The sequence below is a fragment of the Passer montanus genome, unplaced genomic scaffold, assembly GCF_014805655.1.
Source record: "Passer montanus isolate IOZ18808 unplaced genomic scaffold, ASM1480565v1 scaffold37, whole genome shotgun sequence".
NCBI classification, from domain to species: domain Eukaryota; kingdom Metazoa; phylum Chordata; class Aves; order Passeriformes; family Passeridae; genus Passer; species Passer montanus.
The window spans coordinates 6,468,166-6,491,916 of record NW_024368485.1 but is presented as its reverse complement, the minus strand read 5'-3'; the positions used below and the strand labels follow the sequence as shown (position 1 = coordinate 6,491,916).

The window sequence follows — 23,751 nt, the reverse complement described above, 5'->3', positions numbered from 1 at the left end:
CACATCTTTTGATCCTGTGCCACAAAATACCTGTGCAGAGTCCGCTCCCTCCCTCCCTGTCCCTATTTTTATTGCTGGTTGTTGTGAGACCATGGTGGAGGTGTTTCCTAGAGGACTGGGGTTAGCTGTGACCGGGGTTGAGTGTAGCCTGGGTGTCTTCTAGAGTGGGTGCTGTACCCTGGGTCCGTCCTGTGGTGGTTGGCATCCCGCTCCCTTTCCCTATACTGTGTTTTACTTAAAAAATAATTGTATATAAAAGTACCTAGGCAGGCATCTGCAGGTATCCATATACAGGCATCACTAGGTAGACCTGTGCTGCTACAAGATTAACCAGCGGAAAGCAAACGATTGATTTCTTTATCGGGCGCGCTCCCAGGTTTCCCAAAGCTGAATTTTCCAGGTTTCCCAGAGAGGAACGAGCCCGGCGGGTGTGGCACACAGGGCAGGGGAGGTGGTTTGGAGGAAGGAGCAGCGGGAGAAGCGGCTCCTGCTGTAGGAGGAGTTGTGTGAGCAGCGGCTGGCGAGGGCGTAGCTTGAGAGTGGCAGTACCCTGTCACCTCCACACCAAAGCAGCTGCTCATGACTGCGGTGTTTTATTGCCAGGGCAGTGAGTCAGTGCTGTGATGAACCCACTGAAGTTTGTTGGGTTGGGGCATGGATGTCCCAGGCCCCACCATGAGCTCTTGAGCTGCTTTGGCAGCTCTTGGCCTGTGCTCCCTAGAAACGTTCCTGTGCAAAAAAGATGTCTCTAGGAATGAGTGATATTTGGGTAACAGCGTCTATTGTTAAAATCTCAATCCCTGTTAACTTTTGAGGGGGAACGTGGGTTTATGGCATAGACCCTTTAGTGTCTAATCTCCTCCAAACAGAATGATTATTGCAATGAAGGTGCTGAAACAGTATCCAGAATTTAGGCTACAGATGTTTAATATTGTTATGTTTCCAAGGGCTGAGATAATACAGGAATGAGATACCATGTCTTTGCTTGACATTCAGGAGGCTGTGGCGTATCTGATGAGATACAGTTTTGGGGTTTATCTTAGTGTGGAATTTGTACCCAACAGAAAAATGATACCAGCTGCTCTCTTAGATCCCTCCTTCTCTTTTTTCCTCCAATAAAGGTTGAAACCCTCTTCTGGCGGATGCATGGACAAATTGTAGTATTGACTAGGAGAGAGTGATACTGCCCGGAGGGCTCTTTGCCAGAGCTGCTGAAGAGATGCTGCTCCTCGAGCCCAGATGCTCGACTGCTGGTTTCCAACGAGCCACAGGGATGCAGGAGGGACAGGAGGCGTGGGGGAACCCCAAGGTTTTGTGCCCCTCAGCAGGACTTGAGCTTTGCAGTGGTGGTGTGCTAGTGGCCGGGATGGCTGTGCTGCTCTTGGCTGCCTTGGAAGTCCCAGCTTTAACATTAGCCTGGAAACTGTTGGGTTCAGACAGGAGCAGCAACCAGCCCTCCCTGGAGGGAAACCAGGCACGGCGCTCTTGTCTTCAGAGGAGACACTCCAGCTAACACCCACTGAAGATCTGACCTAGGAAGGAGCTGGTTACTGATGGCAGCTCACATGTAGTAGCCCTTTAACCATTCTTTTAAGTATTAATGAAGTAAATTCCATGGAAACCAGCTCCCCACTGGGCTGCCAAGGTGGATTTTGAGGAGTGTGTTGATGATGTGCTGGCCTTGCCACTGGTGTAGCCCTTAGCCTGTCGTGTGGGTAGCGTGGTGCTGGGGGATCAGGCCGGAGCAGGGGCTGGGAGCTGGGAATGGTTGCTTTCCAGTGCCCCATCCCATGCTGCTGCAGTCGATGGCTTTGCTGGGCGTGGGCTGGGGCTGTGCAGCTCGAGCTTTGCTGCTGCGGCGTGCGCGTCCGTGCCGCGCGACATCCACCGTGCTGGGAGCCGGGAAAAGCCCTCGGTGAACCACCCGCCGTGTGCCGTGTTAACTGTTCCAATGGCTTTAGCAGGGCCTTCAGCACCTGGGGGAAGACCACGAGGGTTTGGGAAAGACTAGGAGGAGGTTTGCAAGACAGGCTGGCTTGGTCCCTGCCCAGTAAAGCCCAGAGGTTTTTCTTCCTAAATGATCCCTGTGGTTCCTGCGTGGTGCCGAGGATGCGGGAGCGTGGCCTGAGAGAGGAAGGGCTCCGTCCTGCCGTATCCCCTTGTGGCAGTTGGGTGTCCTAGTTGTTAGAGACAGAAAAGAGGCAGAAAGAGAAGTAGGAAAAGGGGATGACTCACACCGTGGGCTGTGTCACACCTGTTCTCTCCTCTGTCCCCATGCTCTCTGTAGGTTCGGCGTACCCCCCCAGCTGGCGCAGCGCCCAGGGAGCCCCGGATGTCTGGCAGTTTTCGGATGGAAGTTCAAGAGCACTTAAATTCTGAAAGGAGGTGAAGCTGGGGCCGGCGTCTCGGCGTCTGGAGGTGGCCTCTGTCCTGCATCCCTGGGAGAGCCTGAGGAGTCACCCGCCGACAGCAGCGCTCCCCGGGCTCCTCCTGCCTGCAAGACTATCGTATTTATATTTTGTAATAGAGTACAACACTTCTTTGGGGTTGGTTTTTTCGGGTTTTTGGGGTTTTTTGGGGTTTTTTTTTTGTTCATTTTTGTAATAGAGTACAACACTTCTTTGGGGTTGGTTTTTTCGGGTTTTTGGGGTTTTTTGGGTTTTTTTTTTGTTCATTGGGTTTTTTTTTTGTTTTCTAAAAACAAACAAATGAAAAAACCCCACCCACCAAGGTCAAGGGCTTAATGATGGCTTCGACTGGCTCCTTTCCCCATGGAAAAGACTGTCTTGCTCTCGTGGACAACCCGGCCTGTTGGTTATCCCCGCAACGTGCCATTCCTCGGGAGGCACATCTGATGTGATGAATTAAAAATAAAGCAAAACACAGTGTAGGTCTGTGGGTGGGTGGGAAATTGCCATAATAAATGTTGGAGCTTTAGGTTTTGTTTGCTCTGTCTTTAATTTTTAATGCTAACAAGGGCCAGACGGCTGGTGTGACTTTGTGTTCCCGTTCTGCAGACAAGCAAGTGCTGGGTTTTCACTGGGGATGGCGTTGGCACGAGGAGCTGCCTGGCCCAGCAGACAGGACAGACCTTTCCTGCAGAGCTAGGCCAGGAGTTGGGTTTAGGACTGGGCATCCTGAGCGCTGCTGAGCCACCTCTGGCCTTTGGTGATGCTGAAAGGGGGGGTTTTCCCATCTCTCCTGCCTCGTCCTTGGTGAATGCCGGCTGTCGCGTTGCATTTCTGCTGTTGAGCTCTGTACTTTTGGGGCTGCTGGGCTCTGTGTCCGTGCAAGGAGAAGCCAGGCCAGCGCAGGTTTCGGGAGCCATGCTGAGAGTCAGAGCAGGGGATGCAGAGCCCTGCCCTGAGCTGGGGGAGCTGCTGCTGCCAGGCTGTTGTGCCGGTGTTTCCCAGGCTTTGCAGCAGGGGCTGGCCAGCCACACACGTCCCTGGCTCGGTGCTGAGCACCCACCCAAGGAGCCTCCTGGGTCGGGGCCCAGGCGCTTTGAGGGACAGAAGATGGGTGAGGTGTGAGCTTTGTGCTGGCTCTGATGGGATTGATAGGCTGTGGCTGCTCGTGTTGTGCTGACGAGTGGGAATGGACCTTATTTGGTGAAAGAAGCCGGCTGGGTAGCGAGTGGCGTGGCTGGGATCAGCGGGGTGGAGCCAAGTCAAGGGGAAGGGGCCAGTGCATTGGTTGGCTTTGTGCATTCACTTCAGTCTCACTCCTGTTCTGTTCATCTCCTTGCTCACAGTTTGAGCAAGACCCTCCCTTGGGGTGGCTCTCTCCTGGTGGAACGGCCGTAGGGAGAACGTGTTGCCTTTTCCATGGGCGGCGGTTGCTCTTTTGTTGTTTAAAACCCCAGGCTGTGGTTTTCTCGTGGTGCCCTGGGCACAGCACAAGCACAGACACTTCAGTACCTTAAACTCTGGCTGGGGTGGCAGCAGGAGCATCTCTGAGGGGTGCCACACCTCAGAAGCCTGGAGGACTTGGTGCACTGGGACGCAAAGGGAGCTACTGCTGCTTCTTCTAAGGTGATTTGGTCCTTGAGGGCAAACCACCCAAAAGTCTACGCACAGCCTCAGCTCTTTTTTTATCATGAGGGGATGTTTTTAAAGTTTCTTCCTAACCCAGCCTGTGCTGCCACCTCTGTGTCTGCTCCTAAGGGGTTTTTGAGCCTGGGAAGGGTGAATCCTGTTGGATTAAGCACCTGATTGATTGTGGTGGAGAGTTAGACACCTGCTCCTGCCTGCCCTGGGGATCTCTGCTCCAGGCAGCTGTGTCAGACCAAGGCTGATGCAGTCACAAAGGGGTTGCTCTGCTGGTTTCTCTGGGCTGCTGGTCAGGACTCCCCTGGTCTGTACCCACAGCAGCCTGGCCCAGGCTGCTGGGAAGCTGCTTTGTCAGGGGTTCCAGTGTGCTGGCTCCTTCTGGGGGTGTCTGACCCTTGCTTTGTGTGAGCACAGGCCCAACTCAGTTCATGGATGTCTCCTGGGCTAGCTGGTTATGCTTTTGCTGCTCTGCCTGGTGGAACAAGTGTGATGGGATCTGCTCTCTCTGCCTGTGGTTTGTCTCTCCTTCAGCAGGCAGCATGAGGGCAAGGGTTTCTCCCAGGAAAAGTGAGAAATGACAAAGTGGGGATGGCCGAGTGTGTTCTGCCAAGCACAGAAGTGATACCTGAAGTGCTGAAGATGTAGTCAAATAGTCTTTAAAATGTCTATTTTTTAATACAGTTGTTAAACTCTCCCCCAACTTTTAGGGCTTTGAGACATCTTCAGAATTCGTGTTGCCTTAATGGGTGCAATGTCTGTGCTGAGAGCCCCCTGTAAGCCGTGGGGCTCCTCGGTTTGGCTGCCAGCCCTGCTCCTGCTCCTGCTCCAGACTCTGCTGTGGCTCCTGCAGAGCACCAGGACGGCCTCAGCACCAGGTCTGGTGGAGATTCCAAAAGGTTTCCACTGCCCTGGGAGACCTGGGGGTGCTGTGTGCTTTAATTAAGGGTGTCATCAGGGTCCTCTTTTTGTCTGACCAGAGCTTGGCTGAGTCCCCTTGCTGTATGTGTGCTTGGGATCACCAGCAGCTTAATGAGTTTCTACCAATTAACCAGAGTCCAAGGTTTCCTGTGAGGGGAGGGCTGGGAAGATTTTAGTCTGAAAGCTGGAGGTTGCTGGTGCAAGAGGGGCAATATTCCCAGGGGTTTTGTATTTTGGCATATTCTCCAGGTGTTGGTCTGCACGTCCAGATTGAAAATAAGGTGTGGTTGGCCTTTATTAAGAGAACAAAGCTCCTAAAGTTTTGGGGTTCTTAATAAAGAAAAGATAAAAGTTCTTCCCAGTCCCAGGGGTTGAGATGAACAAGATTCCTGGGAATCACCTGGCTTAACTTGGAGGTTTTGGGTTTAAAAAGCTGCTTTCAGACTTGGAGATGATCTGACTATGCTGTGTTTGACTTCTAAGCACACTTTTCCTGACACTAAAATGCAGCAAAGGTCAAGCCTTTTGTGAAGCCTAGCTTAAATGTTGCTTTCAAAATAATGTACGTTTTGGATTCGTGATGCATCTGGGCTGTGGACTTTTATGAGATGCAAGACCTCTCCCCAGAAGGGATCTGAAAACTGATTTTGTCAGTGAGTTTTCAAGCAAAACTGCCAAGCTCCTTGTAGTTTTTTTCAACCCCAGCTCTGTGTTGGGTCCCACTCAGTGACTGTTCCAGCAGCATCGTGGTGTCGTGGGTGACAGCGCAGCTGAGGGCTCTGGGGGAAGGTGGAGGGAAGCTCCATCCTCCCTGGGCTGCTGGAGGTTATTTACCATCTTTAGCCTTTGCTTTGGGTTTGCATCTCCTTTCTTGTGTGTGTTTGAGCTGTCTGGGTGCTGGTGAGGCCTGGGGTGAGCCTTTACCTGTGGATTTTTGGCAGTGAGGAGGGGGAGGACCTGCTGAGCATCCCTGCTGTACCAGGGCTCAAAGCAGTGAGCTGAACACCCCCACCCCTCAAAAACGGGAATGGTGCCTCATTTCCTTCTTCTGTTACTCTTTGCTTCTCCTCCCACCCAGCTTTCCCATTTCAGGCATCATCATTCAATTGTGTGTTGTATCTGCTACAAGTCAAACTTTGTTGCCCCTCCGTCCCAGTTTTCTCCCCCAAAAATCATCCTCTTAAGATTTGTTTTCTGCAGGGGTCCAAATAATCAGTAATTCCCAAGGCAAGGTGGAGTGGCAGGGGGCAGAACAACGACAAAATAAAACCCCTAAACCCCAAGTACGGCCCTTACTCCTTAATCTCACTGGATAGAGTTACACATCTGGTGGAGGCTTGCTCGTTGTTGCCATTGCTTTTATTGCATCTTTAGCAGTGATGGAGTTCAGATGGCAGAACCAGTGGGCCCCAATTTAATTTCGCCTGGCCTCCCGTAATGAGCGCGGCGCGATCCCCGGGAACGCCGGCCGGGCCAGGAGCAGGGGGAAAAAACCTGGGACTGGCCGTGGCAGCAGGTGGGTGGAGGTGCCTGTGCTGTGTGAGCATCACGTTCTGCACTGAGGGGCGTGGATGGGTTTCTCCCAACAAATCCCACGTGAGGTGGATTCCCACCTTTCCCTGGTGGCCGGGGTGTGTGCGCCGCGACGCTTCCCGGGGTCTGCCCAGCCCTGAGGGCTCTTCCCTGGCCGTTTCCACGAACCTCCAGGTTTCCAGGGGTGATGTACAGAAGCTCCCACCTCTCCCCCAATGTCTGCATGTGTCTAAGGGCTATACAGGACTCGTTCACGGGCCTCCCGTCGGCGGGAATGTGCATGCAAAATGAAGGTTGTATTTGGCTTCTCATATTCGGATCTATATTCCATATTGTGTTGACCAAGAAAAACACCTCAGCCCCTGTGCTGAAGAATGTGATGGACTGATGACTTTCAGAAACGTACTGTAAATCAAGGAGGCTAATAAATACTTGCTATTAATAAAACGGGGCTACTGCCTTTCAAGTTATTTTCACCTTTTGCAGCATCCTAATTTAAATGGCACGACTAAGGTGGTACCTTTGGACCTCTCCTCCTCCCCCAGCACTGTGTGGCTCAGCTGAACCCCCCAAAGGCTTGGGCAGGAGTTTTTCCTCAATGAGGAGGTTTAGATGGAGCAGCCCAACCTCACAGAGCTGATGAGGGGTGACCCCAGTGGTGCAGGGTTCCCTTGTCAGAGGGTGGCCTCTGGCTGGGGCGTCCCTGGGGTCTGGCAGATGATCCCCAGAGCTCAGTGCATCAAAGAGCCCTCGGCCAAAGGCTCCACCACCTGCACCAAAGCTCTGATGGTTCCCAGTTGTGAGCGCAGCCGCTCCAGGTGGTGAGAGCACAGGCAGAGCATCCATGGGCTGCTTAACCCCTTCCCTCAGGTTTCTCTGCCTCTGTGCACAGGGGCTGGGTGAAGGTGGTGGTGGTGGCCAGGGGCTCCTGTCACAGACACCAGCAGGCAGCAGAAAATAATGGGGCTTTGCATTTGCTTCCTGAGTCTCTGTATCAGAGCTCGTGGTGCCCACAGGGCACTCTGTGTATAGCCCTGCCCTTGGAAACCCGGAACACTCTGGGCAGGAGGGAGCAGGGGAGGGAGCCCTAAATAAACCTTTTTTCCCTCTGAGTGTCTGTCCTCTCCCTGCCCTGCTCCTGCAGCTCTACATCAGTGAGCAGAGCCCGGTGGCTGTGGCACTTCTGTCCCCCTTCCCTGCAGGCAGAGAGTGTCCCCTGGCAGCCCTTGCTCCATGGCTTGTGTCCATGAAACCCCCCACTGATGGGCATCCCCAAAACCCCCCTGTGCCCCTAATTCCACTATGGATAAAACTTATTTTTTGTGTTCTCCCTCCAACAGACCTTTTCCTTGCTCTCTGCCTGGCACGCTCCCCTGGGCTTTGGCTTTTCCATTTGGAGGCTTTGGGGAGGAACATCCCTTTGGGAGCTGCTCTACACCTGGCTGCTCCAGTTGGCTTTTTTTTTTTTGTTGTTGTTGCCTAAAATCCCCTTTTAGCTGTTTTCCTTACTTTTTTTCCCTGTTCCCTCTCTCCCCTGCTGAAGAGACAGCACCTTCTGCAGAAAAAAAAGAGCTTATTTAAAGCAGAGTCTGGCAATATAAAATAAGGTGTGGAGGTGATGAATGATGCCGGGGTGCATTAAAGCAGGGGCTGGCATTTTCGACACCGCTCCTGCTCGCGGCGTTTGGGGCTCTTTGGAAACGCCGAGCATCCGCCCCTGGGCCCTGACTCGGGCAAGTTTAAAAACGTCCTCTGGGATTTAGGCAAGTTCCTGCTGTTTTTCCTCTCCCGGAGACCCGGGTGCTGCTGCTCAGATTCGGGGCTGGGAGGCCACGGGAGCTCAGATCCCACCCTGGCCTTGCTGCGCCTGCCAGGGGAGAGGGGAGCAGAGGAAGGGCACTCCTGGAAGGTGCAGGGGTGGCAGAAGCCTCCCTGGCTTTTAAATGCTTTTTGGAAGTGCATTCCCAGCCCTGCTGTGGGAGGCAGTCAGGAGAGAGGGAGGAAAAGAGCAGAGCTCCTCATTGCATGCGAGGAGCAAGGGCAGGTGCAGGGAAATTATGCATTTTTCCAGACTGGCTTATTCCCTTCTGTGTATTAAACATTATTTTAATATTCGAGTGACAATGTTTCATAATTAAGGCAAATGTAAGAGCTGGAGTGCACTGGAGAGCTGGGCTCGGTGTGGGGAGGTGAGGAAGGTTCCCACCCCCTGCCCAGGATTAACCCCAGGCTGCAGCATCCTCTCTGGAAAGGACAGAGCCTGGCTCTGGAACCCCAACACACCCCGTGCTCGGGCAAGGCAAACCTTTAACTCATAAAGGTTGTAATGTTAATACAGAAGAAAAGCCTTTTAAAAAATTACATTAGTTCACAGACATCTATTGAACTCATGAGGGGAAATCTAGCCCCTGAGAGATAGAAACTAAAGAGCTGAGCCATAAACCAGTACGATAACATCCTTATTATAAGATGCAAATTAAGGGGCCCAATTCACTTTAAAAAAGCATTATGAGTATTTAATTTTTCTAGTGGGAATCTCTGAAGTTGGCCTGTGTGTGGTTTTTTGTGCTGTGTACTTAAAATAAAAAAGAAGAAAGTCAGGCAGGCCATGAAGGAGCTGCTGAAGGCAGAGCTGGGGGTGCTGAGCAGTGCTCTGGGTGTGGGAGGAGGGAGCTGGTGCTGACGGAGGCAGCAGGAGATGTGTTCACACTGGATTCGGATGGGAAGCCTGTGAGCAGCACTGCACTGGGGTTTCAGTGGTGTGAAACGGGGTCAGAACCTGCCCTGGGTGTGTTTTAAGAGTTTCATCTCCAGAGCAGGGGGCTCTGTGCATCCCCACCCTGACACCGGTGCCCTGTGGGTCGAGGGCAGGCACTGGGCTGTGCCCATCTGTGTTGTGTTTTGGGTTTTCTGCACAGCCCCTCGGCCTTGCACCTCCTCCTGTGCTGCCAGGACGTTGCCAGCAGCGCTGCTGGTACAGAAAACATTCAGTGGCAAAGGGACACGAGACTTCTGGGTGCTGTGCTTGTGGCACTTCCTCACAAGGGGAGTGATTTGAGGCTTAGCCATATCTGCTCAGCTGGGTTTTCCTGGCCATCTCTTGCTTCCTGGAGCTTTTTAAAGTTATTTTATTTTTTTTTCCTCCCCTCTGAAGCTGGAAGATGGTGCAATCACTGCCCTTGGCTCTGTCCTTGCTGTTTGTCACATGCTGGAGGTTCAAGCCTGGAGCCAGGAGGAGGACTTGACATGCAAGGTGGGGACAGCTGGGACAAATAAAAAGGAGAGCCACCAAATACCAGGCCTATTGCCCATCCAGCTTTAGAGTTGGAAGGTCAGGACTTGTCCAGAAAAGCACAGAAAATGTGGTACCCTCCCTTCAGACCCTCAAAGACAAAAGAGCTGGTTCAGCCACCTGCAAACCGGAGCCATCCAGAGCCCGGAATTCTCCTTTCAAATGTAGAAAATAAAGCAAGGACCCTGCCCTGGAAGATTGCTTTTCAGAGGAGCATTACACTGCTCTCCTATATAATGTGCAGAGGTCACAGGCTGAGCAAAACAGTGAAACCAGGTAAATACATTCATTTGAAAATATTTCATTTATTTTGTGGCACCGTAGAGCATCTCTCCAGTTCTGGGAGTGAAACTGGAATGGGATGGGGGCTCAGCTTTGGGGTCAGGCTCTGTTCCCCCACCTCAGCTTCTGCCTGGGGTTCAGGGCATGAAATACCTGGGTTTTTAATGTGCTGGGGAAAACCCTGATCTCCAGCTGGTTCCCCGTGGCTGAGCTTGGACAGGGTCTCTGCCGTGCTTCGAAACTTCTCATCCCAAGGCTGCCTCCTTATCCTCTTTCTGACAATCAAATACTTCTTTCCAAACCACTGTTTGCAAGGAATGTCGCTGCTTTTTAAAGCAGTACTGGTGCCCCCAGCCAGCAAGGACCATAAAGCAGTGCTGGGTAATGCCTGTGTCAGGCACTGGCCTGGCTGGGCCCTGAGTAAAAGACTCCTTGCTTTGAGGGATTTTTTTTTTAAAGAAAGAAAATAAATCCTGTTTACCTTATTCTTTTGTTTAAGAATCATAAATTCAGCAGCTAACAGGGCTAGGGGTGCATCTGGGCAGCAGCATGGGGCCATAGGTTAGTTAGCCTGGGAATATTTATGGGGCTTTGCTGGCCAGGCACACTGAGGGGGCTCAGGTATTAAACACCCATTAAAACCCGCCCTAAAAAACAACAACAGACCAACCTTTTCTGACAGAGCAGGGCTTACCGTGATCCACAGACCTATAAAAAGAGCTGTTTCAGTGGTGTTCTCACCCCCACCTCCTCCTGAATCTGCCCAGGAGCACCTGGAGCTCCGTGTGGCTCTGGAGTGATGAGACCTTCACTTGCCGCTTCCAAAGCGAACTTTGTGGGAAGTTGAAGGATAAATATCCCAACAATATAAAGCCCGTGGACAAACCCCGCTGATAACTTTCCACAACCATTTCCACCTCGTCTTGCACCCCCTAAACCTCCCCTTTTCCTGTCGATCTGGGAGCAGGAGCCTCATAAATCCTTGGGAAGCGGCTGCTTTATCGGGCGGCCCAGGCGGTCCCCGCCAAACCGCGGCTGGGCGGCGGGGATGAACATCTGCACGGGGGAAATCCTCCCGCTCCGCCGGGAAGGCGGTTGTGGTTCTCAGCCCCGGAGCTGTGAAATGGGGAAGGATGTCCTTCCCTGTGGCTGGCAATTACGGGGGCAGAGGAACAGCCGTGCTCCTGTGTCCCGGAGCCGCTCTCGGGCAGCAGATGAGGGGCGGTGTGCGGGAGAACAGAGCTGGTGATGGGCTGGGGAAGGGGTTGTGAAACCTCCCAGGAGAGTAAATGCAGGTCTGTGCCCGTGTGTGGCTCCAGCAGCCCTTGGGAAGAGCGTTCCACATCACGCAGCACCTTGGTATATTAAAAAAAATAAATAAAACAACCCAAATCCCAGTGTCCCTTTGTGGTGCTGTTCATCCTTTTAGCTTTTGGGAGCAGATGATGTGTTTGTGTCTCACAGCCCTCACACACTGAGGTTTGCACCACCAGAAAGGCCCAGAGACCCAAGGAAAGCTGGCATCTCCCAGGAGCAGGGCTTCTCTGTCACTGGGAATGCTCTGGAGAGGCTGCAGGGTTTATCCAGGATGGAGTGATGCCCAATACCTGGCTTGGGATGGCTCCTGGTGTGGCTGGACTGCAGCTCCCTGGGACGTGCCGTGGGGCTGGATACAGCTGGAATGCTGTGTGGGGTGGCTGGGGTAAGGAGCTGGGAAACAAGGAATTACTGATTTGCAGCAGCACAAGTTACTGCCTGGTACCTGGGCACAGGTTCTTCATCCAGTTCCTGTGCTGCCTGCAGTGGATCAGCTGCCTGGGTACATCCATAGCCAGAACCTTCCCAGGTATGTTTTTTGCCTGGTTTGTTGGTTTGGGCTACTTTTAAGACTGTGGCAGAGGTCCTGCTTGGTGCCAGAAGTCTTTCCAGAGGTGCTTCTCCTCACACCTCCCTGACACCTCCCCACGAGCGTGGGGCAAGGTCTGACCCCTCGCCTGCTCCAGTAACCCCAGCCTGGGCTGGAGCAGCAGGGCTGTCTGCACACCAGGGCCACCAGCTCACTCCTCCTTTCTTCCATCCCTATATTCTTCTTCTTTGAAGGAAGAAAATGAACACCTCTCTGAGGTGCATTCAAGGAGGAAGCCTCAAAATCACTGAGCAGCCTCAAAAATCAGCGGGAATCCTGGAAATACCTACCACTACTGTTTTTTAAAAAAAAACGCTGTTTTTTTTTTAAATTTTAACATTGCTTCCTGTGCTGCAGTGGGAAGGTAGAGGTGATTCCTCCTTGGCAGCAGGAAGGGGGTGATCTCTGCCGTGGCTCCAGCTGGGATGTGCTGCTCCTCCCATGTGGAGCCCCCGTGTCCGGGGCCCTTCTCCCTGCGCTGCCGGGCAGGTTTGGGCACGACTCCACGGAGCCAGGGACAAGGTGGGGTGTTTCCTTCAAGGTCAGGATTGAGGTGGGTTGGCAAAGGGCTCTGGGAATGCTTTTAAGGTGTCGTGTTGCACGTTTGGAGTTTTTATCTGTTTTGTTTTGCTGCAAACAGTGTCAAGCTCTCCCGCCCTGCCTTTGCCCCGCGATGAGCAGAGAAGAGTTTGGGCTGCTGGAGATGGACGTTTTTCCATTGCCTGCATCTCACCCTGGTCTTCTGCTCAGCATTTTTCCTCCTCTTCTCCCCACCCAGCTCCCAAAACCACTCTCCAAGGAGGTCAATGGGCCCCCAACGCACCCCCACATCCTCCTTCCTTGTGGGGCACATAAGGGATGGGAATGAACCCCCACTTTTACGTACTTGTAGTCACACTTGGAGTATTAAAAACACACCAGAATGAGAGTATCTTTGTAAAACACAGAGAAATATTTCAAGAATTGGGGTCCAGGGTATGTGGAGAGAAGAATAATCAGCAGTAATTAAAGATGCACACACCTTATCTCTGAGCACTGCAGGCATTTTTGCAATGGATGGTCGGGGTGCTGGCTGCAGGAGTTTGGGGTGGCTGTGAGGGTGTGCAGCTCAGCAGCTGCCTTGCATTTATGTTGCTGTTATTATTTAATGTGCTTTAATTGCCTCAGCTCTGTCCCATCAATGCTGGGCTCACAGCCTGGCCACTGCCCCTCCTGGCACCCCCTGCTGCAGATTAAAGACCTGGTGCCACCAAGCCGGGCTCACCACCAGGATTTGTGCTGCTGGCTCCCATCAGGATGGGATATCTGTGTGGGATAGCCCGAGGACAAACATCCTGGCACTCCAGCAGTGCTGTCCTCCCTGTGCCTCTGGGAACTGGGGGGACAGCCACATTGCATGACCTGCTCTTCTGGCCTCTCCTCCACCACGCTGCAGCCTCAGATGCATTTCTAACTCCTCTGAAACATTTTGGGGGTCTTTTTTGTTTTACACCTCTTTCCTTTCCTCTGACATGTAATCATCTCACCCCTTTCTCAGTACTGGCAAAAAATGCAGCTGAGAAAACACTGAAGCTGTTTCAACAATTGCTGTGCTAAGAAGTAAAGTAAAGCAGAAAGTTTAAGTCACTACACTGAGAGCTTCCTCTTTAAACCAGCTTGGGGCAGGGGGAAGAAGTGAGAGTCCTTGGTAATTAGATTCTCTCCCTCACCCTAATTGCATTAACAATAAGTCAGCTCCAAAGATCTGTTTCTTTTTAAGTTTTCTTGAATTTAGCCTTTGTCTGAGACTCTTGGAACAACAGAGCTGCAGTAAATGTGATTAACCTGTAGGCAGTGCCTGGGCTGTTTTGGCTGTGCCCTGTGGACACTCAGCCTGCCCTGGAGAACCACGGGGCTCTTGGAAAGCAGCCCCTGCCAAATCCAGGGAGTGGAGCAGCCAGCATGATGATCTGCTCCCTGTGACCAAGGGGGCTTTGTCTTAAGGGATAGTTTGGTGGGAAAAAGCCACCTTTTCCTCAGCAGGGCTTTTCCCCCTCATCCCTTTCCAGGGTTGGTAAAAGACCATGGAGTTCTAGTTTGGCAATGCCTCTTTCAATACCTTCTGCAATTCCAGAGTGCCAAATTCCTTTAAACTCTGCTTACAGCAGATGTATATTGTGTATTTTCTCCATTAGAAGAAGAGAGGATATTTTTTTAATATATAATTAGATGCTGGGTCCGTGGGCTGCACAGAGGCATGGAGAGAAACCCATGGGCAGGAGGATGAAGATAAAGCTCCCACACCAATGCAGGATGTTCCCTTTCCCTTAAGTGAGGTCAGGACAGGTCTTGTTCAAACAGAGGTCTGAGGGCTTCTTGGTGACCTTCCACCGAAATTTTGTGCTGTTGAAAGCTGGTGGTTGCACAAGAGGCGGGCGGCGATGAACCTCGGGACTCCTGTGAGCTCCTGACACATCACAGCTCCCCATCTGTTAGAAAAAAAACGGTGCTGATGGTTCAAAAATACTAATTGTTGGGGATCTCTGCAAATTCTGGATTGAAGGAGTCTGTCCTCCCAACTCTGTGCTCTGCAGGGCTTTTCTGCAAGAGTTTCTACTGAGTATGAAGACAAGGAGCAGTGTGCTGATAAAGCAGAGACCTTCAGCAGGAAAAAGAGAGCTCATGTCCCCAAAACACAACTACTCCTGCATGATATTAACTGGGAAACCTGTGGAGAAGGGACACTGCAGCGTGCTGCCTCCATCAGGAGCCCATCAGTGGGACTGAAGCTGCTCAGGGATGGGGGATGAGCCAGGGGTGACACTCAGCACTTGCCGGGACTTCACTGTCCCATGGGGGCTGACCTGTGAGGGCAGAGCTGGCTGCAGGCCACAGGCTCCTCTGGCAGCTCCAGGAGCAGCTAAGAAATGGAGACAGAGACGGAGAGGATGGGAGACACGAGGTGACATCCTTTAGACAGCTGTCCCACCAACCATGCTGCGCTCAGAGAGCCCTGAGGGCTGCCCTACCTGGCCAGGGGCATTAATGACCTGCAGCTGTGGTCACCCTGTCTCTGATTGCCCTCAGGTGTCTGCCGTTCCCCTGCAGGTGTTCCTCGTTGGGCTGATTGCAGCCCCTCACAAGGGCAGGGCTGGCAGCAGCCTTTGGGCTCCATTTTGGTGCTGTCTGATGGCCTGAGGGTCCTCTGTGGGGTGAGCTCTGTCACCCTAACAGCACGTTTAGGGTTTTTTTGGTGCTGTCTGGATGCCCTTGGGGTCCTGTATGGGGTGAGCTCTGTCACGCCTGTCTGCTCTGCCCTGCTTGCACCTCAGCTGCCTTTGCTTCTTGGACTGGGCCTGGGAGGCACTGCCTGTGCTCTTCATTTGCAGTTTGCCTGGCTCACAAAAGGACATTTTTGGGCTCAGACTCCCTCTGGATTGTGTGAGGTTGGTGCTTAGAAGTGCCAGTTTACTGTGGGTGTCCAGCAAGCTCTGGATATGGGGAAGAAAAGAGAGGATGTGCTTATAGAGGACAGAAGTTTTTGTGAGGTGCTTCCAGCTGAATTTTCCTCGTGCATGCTTAGAAGTGCCAGCTTACTGTGGGTGTCCAGCAAGCTCTGGATATGGGGAAGAAAAGAGAGATGTGCTTACAGAGGACAGAGACTTTTGTGAGGTGCTTCCAGTTGAATTTTCCTCATGCACCGTGCTGAGAGTCAAGGGCCCCTCATCTTCATGACCACTGTGGATTTCTCCTGCTGGGAAGGACAGGATGTTCACCAGGGAGCTGCTGTCCATGGGGCAGGTGAGTGGTTCCTGTGGCTGCTGCTCTTTACAGCACTCCTGTCCTTAGGTTCATCTCTCTGCAGACAGCTGTGATCTCTGGAGGGTCTCATGAGTGGCACCTGCAATAGCTGCTCTGTCACAGCCCCTCTCCCACCTTTGCCAGAGGGCAGAGCTCTGTGTGGGCTGTGTGTGAGCTTTTTGGAAAGCCTCTCTGCTCCCTGTCCCCGAGGGCTCAGCTGGGCAAGAGGAATGCTTTGGGTCTTGTGAGAGTGCAGGGTTGTGCAGTGCTGCTCCAGAGCTGCAGCAATGCTCTGTGCTGGGCTGTTCATTGTGACAACATGAGTTGCTCGGCACCAAGGGCTCAGCTGGGCAAGAGGAATGCTTTGGGTCTTGTGAGAGGGCAGGGTCTTGTTAGGTTGTGCAGTGCAGCTCCAAAGCTGCAGCAATACTCTGTGCTGGGCTGTTCATTGTGACAAGATGTGTTGCTCTATTTTTCTGGGTGGATTTTTTTTTTTTTTTCTTTCTTGTACCTGAAATTTCTGGTTTTGGGAAAGGCTGTACTTCAGTGTTGCAGTGGGCAGAGCATTATAAAGTTTTTTTAAGTTTGAAGTTCATTGGTGGTTGGTAAGTGTTGACAAACTACAAAAAAAAATTGCCAAACCGTATTGCTTGGAGACACAAGTGCCTCTTGTAAGTGCTGAGAAGGAGGGAATGCTCAGCCTCTCTGATGTGCAGCTTTGTGCCATGCCTGGTGTTTCCCTCGCTGGTGAGTCAGGGATGACACCACGGGTTAATTCCTCTTTGCCTTGGGGAAGTTGCAGAAGCAAATGTGGTGGCTGGAGACCAGGCTGTGTTAAACTGCTGGACTTTGCTGTTGAAATGCCCTCCCTGCACAGTTCTGCAAGGGGCTGGAGGGGGTGGGCAGGAGGATTTGGGGCTGGGGGTGCCCACAGCTGGTGCTGCCTGTGGCTGTGGTGGATGAAAAGAAAAGCAGGAGATGTTGGTCCTGTTATTCCCTTCACAACCCCCTCCCCACTGCAGACTGATCTTGGCTCCAGTGAGGATGCCCTGCTCAGGGGACACCTTTTCATCCATTTTCCTCCTCTCAGAAGCACTGTGGAAGCTTATCCAGGGGTGTGTCTGGGGTCTGAGCGGTGCAGAGCTCAGCCCAGCTCTCTTGGGACACAAGGATCTGTCTCATGGCTCTCCCTGTGCTTTGGTGGGATCCTGTCGCCTCGCCCTTGAGGACAGTCCTGCTCTATCTCCCTCCCAAACCACCTTCCTCCCCTCTGAAAGCCCCAGCAAAGGTCAGCTTTGTGCATGGCTTGGCAAGCCCACACCACAACTGGCTGGACTGGTTTGAGAATTCCTGGTGGCAGCCGTGGCCTCTTTGGGGACTGCCTCTCCCTGGGAATGTGTCACAGCCCAGGCCAGCGTGGCTGTGCACTGTTAGGTGTCCATCCTGCTGTCCACCCTGCTGGCCCTGCCTGGATTCATCCATCCTCATCCTGCTGTGGCTCCAGGTGAACTTGGTGTTACCTTGGAGCAATTTGATGGAGTCTAGAATAGATTTCTAGGTAATAATAGATAACATAAAAATTATTTTGGCCACTCCTTCCTCTGCCCATCCATCTGAGGCACAGGGGACCAGCAGCCAGGATGGCAAGATGAAGGCTTATCCATTAAAACACCATCCCTGAGTCCTGCAGACCTGGAGCCACACTCATCAGCCCTTGTTTGAGCGATTAAGGACTGTGCCATTAGCCTGCTGCTTAATGAATATTGAAATGCTGCCTGGAAATGAAAAGGCATCTCTTTTTGTGCGGCACAAACAAAGCAGGGATGTTTTCCACTCAGAGGGATGGTCCCTAAGTGTTGGGTGTCAGCCCTCTGGAGCTGCAGCGACGCCCTCGCCTTTGAGCTGGAGGGAGAAGTGGGGATCTTGTGGCTGGTAATAGCCAGGCCATTATTTTAAGGATAAAAATGTTTAATGTACAATAACGAGTCACATAATGAATGTCCAAATGGGTGATGTTTTCTTCAGTTTTACATTCCCAGAGGAGCAGAAAGTATTGGTCACTTTGACACAGGAAGCAGTCATGCAATTACACTGGTGTGCTCTGAGAAGAGGGGACTTTATTTCATAACAATTTCATAACAAGAAACTTGAGGAAAGGCCCAGAACACTCTGTGCTTCCTGGTCACTGCTTTAATTCAATTTGCCTCTGCTTCAGGTTAAAAAGGGATGTGGGTTTTGGGGCTGTCAAGCTAGTTTTGGCTTTTTGGAAGTGAGGAGCTGGGAAAGGAGAGCAGGAAGGCATCTCTAAAGGATTTCTTCTTCCCTTAGAAAGCCAAATGAGACTTAATGAGTCCTGGTTACCCTTTGTGGGGAGGGGTGGTGGTGGGTGCCACCAGCCAGGAGCAAAGCTGGGCTTGCTCCGGGTGGGACATGTGCTTGCCATGTGCTCATGGATGTGCAGGGTTGGGTGCTGCTCTGCTCTGTCCCCACTGCTGTGTAGCCAAAACTCTCTGTGGCTTCAAGGGGTTTGCCCAGAAGCTTTCAGTACCCTCTTGTTTCTTTTCTTTTCTTTCTTTCTTTGCTTTTTCATGAGTTAATCAGAGAAGTTGTACAAAATATTTTGAGATTTAAGACTCATTTTCTTCCCTTACTGAAATTTTGGGGAAAAAGGTACCCTTGTTATTTTAGCTGGGCAGCACCACCTAAACATTCATCATGGTTCAGAAAACAATGAAACCCGGGCAATCTCAGTGATGCTGGAAAATCAGTCTCATGCATGCCCTGTGCAGGAGAGGTCTCAAATGTTGCTTAGGAAAGCAAAGTTTTAGTGCTCAGAACAGAAAAAAATTCCAGGTTTTATCTATTTTACTGAAGGCTAAAATGAACTCTTATGTATATTTTATAAGAATATTTGTTTTGTGTTTAGCCCAGCATTAAGGATACTTTTTTTTTCCTCAATAAGCTCAGGCTGGAGCGCCCGTAGCTGCAGCCCGAAGGACGTGCTTGGTGGGGATGAAAAATGAACATATTATTTCCCTATCAATAGCAGGCCAGGCTGATCAATGCCGAGCAGCTCTGCCCCGGCGTGCCGGCAGGAGGGCCGCCCTGTCTGAGCAGTGCTGGGACTTCATCTCTAATGTGGAGCTTTCAACCACGGGGCCGGCAAAATGCCTCTCTGACAGCCAAGCCATTAATTACCATCATCTGAGCCTAATTCATTCATCCCTTTCCCTCTCATGCAGAGGGACAGGGAGGGCCGAGGGCACTTGGGGAAACATAGGCATGATTCCATATTCGTTATGCGGCGAGCGCTGCCTGCGACTTTGTTGGTTGCAGTGGCTTTAATTGAATTGGCTTGCCAATAAAGCTGTTGTCATTCAGTAAGTGAATTTGTTGTACTACTCGCACCACAGCTGCTGCATACAACCAGGCGTTTCCTGAAGGCAAGCCAACCTTGTGCTACCCTGGCTGGAGGGTTTTTTTTCTTTGCCTTCCCCCAAAACTGATCCGTGGCACGCTGTAAAATATCCTTCAGGTGTTGTTCCCCACCTGGCAGCAGCTGGGCATTGAGCCCCTCTTGTGCCAAGCCCAGAAAAGGGTGGCTGAGAGTGGGGTGCTGGTTATCCATGGGGTCTGGGGCTGGCTGGTCAGACCATGTGTTTTTCCAATTAACGGGCTCTGACCTCCCTTACCCTGGGCTGGTGCTGATAGAGCATCATTGTTCCTTGCAGGAAAAGTAAATACAGAATATGACAGACAATATATTTTGTTAGTCAGGAGCTTAGAGTCCCATTAAGAAGTCTGGCAATATTGATAAAATAAAGCAACATTAGGAGAGGCATTTATTATGGTGTATGTAGGCTGTTGGGCCAAAAAATACTCCAACTTTCTGCAGTTTATAAAACATTAGGGAAGGAGAGGGGGCGGACTGCTTGATTTATGGCGGCTGTAAGTGATACTGAGATGAAGTAAAACATCCAGAGGTCTGAGAAAGTGTTACTTTTGTGTTTTAATGCCTGGTGCGAGTGTGCACACAGAGGTCCACGAGGCAGCTCAGGGGTGGTTGAGGACCAGCACTCCCTGCACAAACACCTCATCCTTCTCAGGGGGACTGAGATGCAACCCCACATCTGAGCTACCTCTGCCCCTCTTCTCTTCTGGGGCAGAGCAAAACCCCATATTTTTCACCCCCCAAGAAGAGGAGGAACAGATTTGGATCTGTTTGTTGTGGCTGGGTCCCAACTCCAATCAGGATTAATTAAATTTTCTTGGTGCTGTGCTGAGCTGGGGGAATTGACCCAAGAGAAAAGTTTTATTCAGAGTTTGGGTTTTTTTTGTTTATTTTTGTTTTGTTTTTTTTAATAGCAACCTCATAAAACTTCACATTGAAATCCGAATTAATTCCATCGGATTTATGCTTATTGTAGATTATTTTTAGCACATCCAAAATATGGGTAGGTCAGGTTTTTCCAGCCCTCTGCTGAAACTGGATCACACTCACCTGTATGCAGGAGCTGAAATAATATTTTGAGTGTTGATCTCACTTGAGGTAAATCCTAAATTTGAAGAGAAGCTGGATGTTAGATGGTGAAACTTAGTACATGAATGCCTGTTTCTAGACAGCCCATAAAACCCCTAAATTTTGCCCCATATAGGCCCATGTTATTTGAGTTGTAACTCATGAAGAGAAGCCTAAAAATTTGCTTGATAATAGTAAAACTTTGACTTCAGTACCAATGGAGGCAGCTGGTAATGGGGACCTGCTGCCCTCAGTGCTGGGAGCCTGCTTGTACAAATCCATGGAAATGGTTTTGGCAAAGGCTGTGGTGCCTTTTTCCAGCCCAGGAAAAGCCACTTTGGGAAGAAAAATATATCAGGCATAAAGCTTGAGGACCTTCAAGTGGTTGGCCTGCCTCCTCTGTGGGGCACCAGCTCTAGGAGTAGAAGTATTCTGGGAATGTCCCACTGAGGCCTAGAAGACCATGGCTTCTCTACCCCTCACTGTTTCTTAGGATTTTTCCTAGAAGTCGAGATGCTGACCTACAACTCTAGGAAATAACTACGTGGTCAACAGAGAGCCCCTCATCCATAATGTCTGGAATTGGGCAACACATCTGGATTGTGGGGTGGTGAGGACGTGTCAGAGGGCAAAGCCCGGGGTTTTAGGGCCAGAACCCACAGCAGCCACCCCTCCTGATGATTTGGGGTGATGCTGGGCTCCTGCAGGTCTGTCTGGCAAATTTTCCTGCTGCACCAAACCTTGTGAATTTGGGTGTTTGTGGCATGGGACGACCCCTTGGGTTGGAGCACGGGTCTGCTGGAGCTTCAGGCTGCTGGGAGCCAAGAGGGTGGGGAAATCTTCGTGGTGAACCTAAACCTGTGTTTGGGGTTACTCCAAGTAACCCAGTTTGCTGTGAACACTCCCCTTGGAGCAGCAACGCTCCCTAAGAGGCTGTGTCAGTCAATTATAGACTTAGGGTGGCCAACAACCTCTTCTCCTATCATCCCTTCCCACCACTCCCCAAGCCTCTGCCAGAGAGGACAAGCCCAGTGGCAGCAAGCACACATCAGCCTCGGGATGTCATGGCAAGGAGCCAAGACAAAAGTTCTGGATAACTTCATCTTGTCTTTTCTTGGGTATAATATTAATGTATGTGGAATGCAACTGCGCTACTATTTAAAAAAAAAAAAAAAAAGGCTGACAGGGGCTTTTGTATGTCTGTATCCCCTATGATATTAGAAATAAATTTTCATTAGCAGGAGCCATGTGCTTCTCAATTAGTATCTAATCAAGTAGGCTCCTCTTTATTTAGAAGGTTTATATTTTTCTTAATTCTTCTGTGCCCACCACATTCACAGTATAAGAAAATTGTGCAGGCATGCTGGCCTTTCTTTAGAATGAGATTTCTGTACAGAAAAAACAAAGCCTAATTTTTCAGAGATTGAGTTAATGATTGGGAGAGCAATGACTTGGAGAAGGAGGGCTTGAGTGAAAGGAAACTGCTCAGTGAAACCAGACCCTGGAAATGCCATAAATTTAGGTTTGTAGCAGGCCAATGCTTATTTTTCTTTCTCTATGCCAAGCACTGCTTTTGCCTTTAAACCGAGTAGGGTTGAGAAAGAAAAAAGTCTATCTGGAGGAATCTTGGGAAGGGAAGAGGAATTTGGTGAATGTTCAGATCACAAAACCTGCTTATAAGTATCTGAATGGTTCTTGTTGAAGTAACTTTCACAGAACTGTGGAATGGTTTGGATTGGAAAGGACCTTAAAGACCATCTAGTTCCAACCCCCCTGACATTCAGCTCTTTGACAACACAAGCTCGAAAGCTTCGTGCGCCAAGTTTGCTTCAAAGTAATCTATGCAAAAAAAAGCACAATCTGTGTGTGTGTGAGAGAGCTTTGGAGCTGGGGAAAAAAACCCAGGGAATTCCTTTAAGGCTTGTGAACACCCAGTCTGTAAAAGTTACCTGGTGTCTTGCCCAGCTCATGGTACAGGGCGCTGGTGGGATGTGCCTCCCGGTGCCAACCGGCCTTCGTGTCTCTGCGAGCCACAGGAGGCCTGGATCCTCTACACCCAGCCCTTCTCTGGCTGTTGAAGGTGTAATTATCTGCGTGGGTGGCAAAATGGCCCAGGGCTCCCCGTTTGCATTTTGTGCAACTGGAACGTACCCTCCTTGTTCGGGTAAGGTGGCAAATAAAACCCGAGCAGGGCAGCGCCGGGTGTTGGTGGGGAGTTGTGTAATAGCATGAGAATGGGTTTTATGACAGTGTATCACTTGCTGAGACTGCAGGGCTGGCGCAAATCGTGCGTTGGGAGAAGGCTTTTGTGCAGCTCCATGGCTTTTTTGGGGAGTTTATGGCTTGCCCAGCCATGGCGTGCTGTGTGAAAGCCGGGAGGCGCGAGGCCGGGTGTCGCAATGCACGCCGAGGTGCCTGCATCTGGGGCTGTGGAGCCACATCCCAGCCCTGCCTGCACGGCCTGGCCTTCCCCAGGGCTGCTCTAGCCCTAACCCTGACCCTGCCCGGGGTTTCTTTGCCTGGGTACTTTCGATACCTCCTGTGCCTGGACTGGCGCTCTCAGCACCGAGTTAGACGTGTGCACCCTCGCTGTGTGCTAAATCACACACCCTCTGTGTCCAGGGTGAGCTCCTGAGCCTTTTTTCTCACCTTGGGGTGTTGCTTCAAACCTTGTTGGGGTAAGAAGCTTTGGCTGTGTCAGGGGTCCTAAGTGTTGCAACTCTGCTTGTGTTGCAATGGAGAGCCGAGGGGCTCGCTGCGGTGCTGGGATTAGACCCGAGGAGCTGGGATTAGACCTTCCCTGAGCTGGGTGTGTGACCCAAAGTGCAGCCGGAGCTTTAGTGGTCCAAAGCTTCGGCTCTGAGGGGTGAAGCTGAAAGCCAGGTACAGTGGGAGGGGATCTCTTTGCTCTGAGACTCTGCTCCCAAATAGGTCTGTGTCCTTTGCAGCATCTCCATGGATTCGATGGTTCCGAGTCTCTCTCTGTGCGCAAAGTTTTATCTGCTGTCCTTGGATCGTCTCTCAAGGGCAACTCCCCTTTTTCCTGGGCAGTGCAAGGAGCCTCTCCCTGTATGTCAGCAGGCAGAAATTATCAGAGATTGCTTTGTGCATGGCAGAAGACACTGAGTTCCACAGCTGGGACCTGGGAGGACATCTGGCATTCACCCCAGTGGTGATCTGAGCTTGATGTTCCCACAGCTCAGTTTGGGACAACTCCTTTTGGAGTGGATGTTTGCCTTTTCCCAAGGCCTTTTTTTTGAAGGTCTTGAAGGGACCTGAACTTGAAGGTCTGATGGGAGCCTTCTCCTGGCTGTGCCTTGTGACAGCAGCTCTCTGTATTTGTATAAAGATGGTGCACTGAGGTCAAAAACCCCATGATGTTAAGGAAAGCCTTTGTTGGCTTTATTGGGTGTTGCTCCACCTCTGCAATGAAATCAGAATTCAGAACTGTGCAGGTGAGATGCAGAAA

At 51.2% G+C, this 23,751-nt stretch overlaps 1 protein-coding gene across 3 annotated transcripts in view; it reads left to right on the top strand.

Moving 5' to 3' along the window:
* BCL11A (BAF chromatin remodeling complex subunit BCL11A) overlaps nucleotides 1-2,591 on the top strand; it is a 69,674-nt gene extending 67,083 nt beyond the window's left edge. For 2 of the 3 annotated variants that reach the window (XM_039717124.1, XM_039717123.1), the window contains exon 4: nucleotides 2,288-2,591. In XM_039717124.1, the coding sequence (XP_039573058.1) occupies nucleotides 2,288-2,379 (92 nt within the window). In that variant the 3' untranslated portion in view covers nucleotides 2,380-2,591. The remainder of the gene's footprint in view (nucleotides 1-2,287) is intronic. The other variant, XM_039717122.1, reaches the window with a different exon arrangement.
* Nucleotides 2,592-23,751: the final 21,160 nt, after the last annotated feature.